The sequence below is a fragment of the Berghia stephanieae genome, chromosome 10 (assembly GCF_034508935.2).
Source record: "Berghia stephanieae isolate SIO BIC M18660-M18661 chromosome 10, UCSD_Bste_1.3, whole genome shotgun sequence".
Lineage (NCBI taxonomy): Eukaryota > Metazoa > Mollusca > Gastropoda > Nudibranchia > Aeolidiidae > Berghia > Berghia stephanieae.
The window spans coordinates 1,784,251-1,790,278 of NC_088369.1; the positions used below are offsets into that span (position 1 = coordinate 1,784,251).

General features: G+C 34.9%; 1 protein-coding gene across 9 annotated transcripts in view; it reads right to left on the bottom strand.

Annotated features, from left to right (window-relative positions):
- Positions 1–6,028, bottom strand: part of LOC144956052 (LIM and senescent cell antigen-like-containing domain protein 1) — a 63,988-nt gene that overhangs the window by 18,474 nt on the left and 39,486 nt on the right. For 3 of the 9 annotated variants that reach the window (XM_078886358.1, XM_078886359.1, XM_078886361.1), the window contains exon 2: positions 3,479–3,704. The exons of 4 other annotated variants lie outside the window; for them this stretch is intronic. In XM_078886358.1, coding sequence (XP_078742484.1) covers positions 3,479–3,642 — 164 coding nt within the window. In that variant the 5' untranslated portion in view covers positions 3,643–3,704. Of the gene's footprint in view, positions 1–3,478; positions 3,705–4,024; positions 4,238–6,028 lie in introns of those variants that run through there. 2 more of the 9 variants (XM_078886360.1, XM_078886362.1) reach the window with 2 other exon arrangements.

Genomic DNA, 6,028 nt, shown 5'->3' on the forward strand with positions numbered 1-6,028 from the left:
AAATAGTCACTACCGTACCAGACATTATCTCATTCGTTTGTAGTGTTTCATTCATCCTGCTTTGTTGATAAAGGGGAAACCCGAAACGTCCATTTTATCTGTTTTAAATATATTAAATTGAAGCGTATATTCAATTTCATATTGTTATTCATTTAAAATGGAACATGTTTAATTCACATTACCAAAAAAAAAAAAAAAAAAAAAAAAAAAAAAACCCCCCCCCCCCAAAAAAAAAAAAAACTCGAGCTTTTATATAGCGCAATAGCCACTACACGTGCTCAAAGCGCTTTACAAAGCTCCCCTGACCAACATCAGCACGTAACATCTAGAATGAGACATAACGCCTGTTAGGCGATATTACATTTTTTTTACCCGGTCAAAATCATCTATTTTTTTCTTTCGAAAAACATTTTCTTGTAGTGAGGAAAGTGTCAGCACGGCTGTACTCTAGAAAAAAAAAACAAAACACATTTATAAACATTTAGCCAGAAAACTCGTCCTTCAAATATCGATCGATTTAAATGACCCTCATCTTGGGAAAAAACTCTCAAACCTAGGACTTGTTGGAAGACTTCGCCGAAGTCCCAGGTTTGAGTTTGAGAACTTTTGCCAAGATGAGGGTTATTTAAATCGATCAACATTTGAAGGACGAGTTTTCTGGCCAAATTTTCAAATATGTGTTTTTCCAGAGTAGGGCAGAGCAATAGGTGTATTTGTGAAAAATCACTTAAGGCAGGCGATTGAATTGAAATGTTTGGTTATGATTCTATCCTGGTAGCTGTCAACACGATGTGTTTGGAATGGATGGATGGTGTCAAGTGGTGCTTGTTGTTGATGATGATGATGATTATGATGGGAAGATGATGATGATGATGATAATAATAATAATAATAATAATAATAATAATAATAATAATAATAATAATAATAATAATAATAATAATAATAATAATAACCTGGCCGTTAACAGCTCGGCGCATAGTTGAGTCCTTGGAAAAGGCTCTATACTCACATTCTCGCACCGTACTCAGGTGTAAAATGAATACCTGACCGTTAACAGCGTTGTCTTTGTCCGAAAGAAATTTTAATATCGCCTTACAGGCGTCATGTCTCGTCCTACATGCTAAGACTTGCTGTTGATCAGGGACCCCTTGTAAAGCGCTTTGAGCAAGTTTAGTGGATATTGCGCTATATAAAAGCTCAATTTAATTATAAATTTAATGATGGTGATGATGACGACGACACAGATGATGGTGGTGGTGGCTGTGGTAAGTATAATATTATTTAAGTAATATAGATATATATTAAAAAGGGAAATAACTGTGATAATAATCCCTACATCTTGCTGGGATTTGACAACATAATCCAGAATATGATTGAATATAGTATGATGTATCTACATACACACATGTGAACGCACGTACGCACACAAACACACACACACACACACAGAGAGAGAGAGAGAGAGAGAGAGAGAGAGAGAGAGAGAGAGAGAGAGAGAGAGAGGATAGATAGATAGCAAATAGATAGATAGATAGATAGATAGATAGATGAGAGAGAGAGAGAGAGAGAGAGAGAGAGAGAGAGAGAGAGACTGAGCGATAGACAGGCAGACAGATAGATAGATAGAAAAGGGGGGGGGGGGTGTATAGAGACACAGCCCAAAGCCAACCATATATATATATATATATATATATATATATATATATATATATATATATATATATATATATAATCCAGCTCTATCCATATCCAGATGACCAGACAGCCAAATTAGCTGACAGGGGAAATGCATATTATAAATCATTCAATCAATCAACAAGTCCATCATGACAACTGGCTTACACGTCACACGTAGTAGATACCACATTTGGGCCACTGGGCTTTAACATCAGGATTAGTTAACTCGCTCAACCCTGACACCGACTATATCCTTAGTATACCCGGGTTACTTTTTCCCCATGCCTATTTGTTACATTTTTTATGAGACAAAGTATCGGCGTAGCATCAAAGCTAATGATTTTAATGATAACATGTTAATAATAGTTGAATAAAATATCTATGTACATGCTCATTTTTTATACATTCTTGTCCAATTTTGAAAAGTAGCAAAAATCTCTAGGATTGAGTGAGTTAAGTTTTAGTGTCGAGGGCATCCAGGATAGATGTCCATTACGCTATATCAGGGCCCCAGTGTCCATATATAACTACATAATATATTCTAACACAATCGAAAACATTTTTAATTTTAATCTAATTATTTTTTCTAATTGATATTTTCTATTAATTTCTTTATTTTGTTTGTTTTTTGTCTTCGTGGGATTTTTGTTTAAATCACAAATTGCTCATCGTGTATCTACCCTTGTTAATTTTCATAAATAAATAAATAATAAAAAAAAAACAAACAAACAAAGGAGCGTCATGAGAACGTGTCTAATATTACTGAATTACTTCCCTTATCCATAAAAAGTGACGGGTTATTATCATCATCATTATTATCATTATTACAATTATTATTATCATTATTATTATTATTATTATTATTATTATTATTATTATTATTATTATTATTATTATTATTATTATTTTTGTTGTTGTTACTATTATTATTATTATTATTATTATTATTATTATTATTATTATTATTATTATTATTATTATTGTTGTTGTTACTATCATTATTATTATTATTATTATTATTATTATTATTATTATTATTATTATTATTATTATTATTATTATTATTATTATTATTATTATTATTATCATTATTATTATCATCAACATCATAATTATTGTTCGTTTACATTTCTGATTCTTATGTGTTTTTTAATGTTGTTTTTCTTTTGTTTTTTGTATGTTTGTTGTTTTGTTTTTGTTGTTGTTTCTTTATTTCTTTTTTTTTTCTCTTGGGGGGGGGGGGGGGGGGGGGGGGGGGGGGGGGGGGGCTCTCGTCTTGTGTTGCTTTTTCTTTGCTATTCTATTAGGGTTTTTTTAAAAGATGTTTTCGCGTGCTGATCAAAAATGCCTTTTTAGAGAAAATAAAGTAGACAATCCTTCCCAACCTGATTCAGCTGTACCTAAAACAAACAAAACAAACAAAGCCCACCCCAACCACCACCAACTCTGCCGTACTCTGGGAAAAAAATCAAACCATATCTAAATTTTGGACAGAAAACTCGTCCCTCAAATATCAATCGATTTAAATGACCCTCATCTTGGCAACAACAACAAAAAAAAAAAAAAAATAATTAAAAATAAAAAACAACTCCCAAATCTGGGGACTTCATCGAAGTTCCAGGTTTGAGAGTGGCGAAATCCCATGTTTGAGAGTTGTTTCTTCTTTCTTTTCTTGCCGAGATGAGGGTCGTTTAAATCGATCGATATTTGAAGGACGAGTTTTCTGGCCAAATTTGTAAATATGTTGGGTTTTTTTCCAGAGTACGGCAGAATACTGTAGACTGTAGTCCGGTACCCACCTGGAACCGTCCTGGTTGACGATGCGTGGCTCGTTAGAGAACTCCTCCTCCTGAGCCATGCGACGCCTCTGGAAAAGGGGGCTCTCCGTCTTGGAGTCCAACCTCTGCAGCCGCAGCTGTTGTTTGTCTCGCCTCGTGTAGGGCAACATTGTTGACGACGCCATAGTTTTTGTTTTGTTGTTGTTGTTGTTCGTTTTTGTTTTTTTTTAACTAATTATTATAGTATCTTAAACAGCAATGTATAAAATGAAAATAACAGTTTAAAAAAAAAAAAAAACAAAGATAAAAAAATAACTAAACATGGAACGTTTCGGGTTCAAAATACGTCCTCAGGCAATAACATTGTTATTTCTCAAAGATTGGTTGTGAGCCAGAAACCGCCCTTTTAAAAAAAAAAAATTGTTTTCCTTCTTTCTTTTCTCTTTTTTTTTTTTTGTATTTTTTGGTTCTTTAACGTTATTGGCTGAGGAAGGGATTTGAGCCCGATACGTCGCGGATTTAGTATTGTAAATGCTATTTTTGGAAGTGCAATTTCCATTTCTGTACATTGCTTCACATTTTCACAATCCAAAGCTGCCGGTGCCTTAGTTGTATTTCCTTTCGAAAAGTCCTTAAATTGTCTTCATCACAGGCTTAGCCATTTCTATTATTCTGGTACCGTCAACTGGGGTAACTTTGCCTAAAGGGGAAACTTTGCCTCTGTGAATTGGATTTAATAGTCTGATGTCACGCCGCCCGGCAACGGCGGCCATCTTGGTTCTAAACAAAGAAAATCATTACTTTTTATTCTTCATGCTGGCTTGAACTTTTCATATGTCTTGTGATCAGAATGTGTAAAAGTCAAAACATGATCAAATTTATGTGTTTTCCCCCCTCTGGATACGCTTTTATGCTCGCCGGAGAAATATTTCATACGGGCGTCCGCCATTGTTCCGATAGTTTAGAGCCAGTGTTACTAAGTTACCATGCGTCATTTGGAAGGAAGTGACGTTACGACTGTTGAAGAGGATTTGGAGCATTTAGAATCATCTCAGCTTTATTGTAGTTATTGTAGTACCCGTTAGAAAACTTTAATCTTAATCAAAGGAAATGATTGCCAAAAACCTAATCAATGTCTAATTGGTACAAAATTCACGAGGCAAAGTTTCCCCTTTAGGCAAAGTTAACCCAGTTGACGGTAATTAACACAATTCTCATTACAGCTATTTAGTAATGGTAAATTAAAACCAAAAAAAAAAAAAAATATATATCCGTCAGAATGGTAAAAAAAAAAATGGAGCCGTAGTCTAAGAAGCACTGGAAATGGAATTCTTAATAGAAAAGACGGATCTCGGGTGTCAACACAAAGGGTCGAATATAGAAGGGACGAATTTGACGTCACTCAACTCTTTGTTATTGTTTATAGCCAGCCATTTTATGAGTATATATAGTTCTTTAGGGGCAGCGTGGCTCATCGGTACGGTCTTTGCTTCGTACCCGAAAGGTACCGAGTTCGATCACCAGCCGCTGCCCTGTAACGCCTTGGGCAAGTCACCTCGCCCTAGCTCACTTTGCGGCGCTGCTCTGCGACTGATGCCTGGGTTATTCAAGTAATTCTTTGGAATAGACCCTAAAGAAAATCTCCCCATGGGGATGAATAAAGGGAATGTTATGTAAATCAGACTACAGACGATAAAGGTTACACATAGTTTTGTGTGTTGGTACGTCATATCCGGCTGGCGGATGTTATGAGTTTTATGAAACTAAACGCATAGCATGAACAGGGAAAAAAAAACAACTACTTGGTTTTACTAGACGTGTTTTATATATATATATATATATATATATTATATATATATATATATATATATATATATATATATATATTCAACGTCAATAAAGAGGAAACAACACAACAATAGCACAGTGCTCTATTTATATAATAGATACATTTTAAACATTCCCTTTATTCATCCCTAATAGGAAATTTTTCTTTAGGCTCTATTCCAATGGTAGACTGGAATAATCCAGGCGTCAGCCGCAGTGCAGCAAGGCAAAGTGAGCTAGGTGAATTGCTTAATTAATCATGGCCACACAGCGCGACGGGTAGTCGACCACAGTACTTTCGGATACGAAGCAAAGACTGTACCGCTGAGCCACGCTGCCCATTAATCTTTTATTTATTTTTTTGTTTTGTTTGTTGTTGTTTTGTAAATCACCGATCCTTAAAATTGTCGGCGGGACACAAATTGCATATTATTCCTCTTATCGTGAACACGAATCTAAGCTGTGTGCTGTTTCAAAACGGGTATGAAATCACAACACTGCCGCACTCTGGAAAAAACACTTATTTATTTTAAAATTTGGCCAGAAAACTCGTCCTTCAAATATCGATCGATTTAAATGACCTTCATCTTGGCAAAAAAAACCTCTCAAACCTGGGACTTCTTTTTTCCAAGATGAGGGTCATTTAAATCGATCGATATTTGAAGGACGAGTTTTCTGGCCAAATTTTTAAATATGGGTTTTTTTCCAGAGTACGGCAGAATACTGTTATTCTACACGATGACA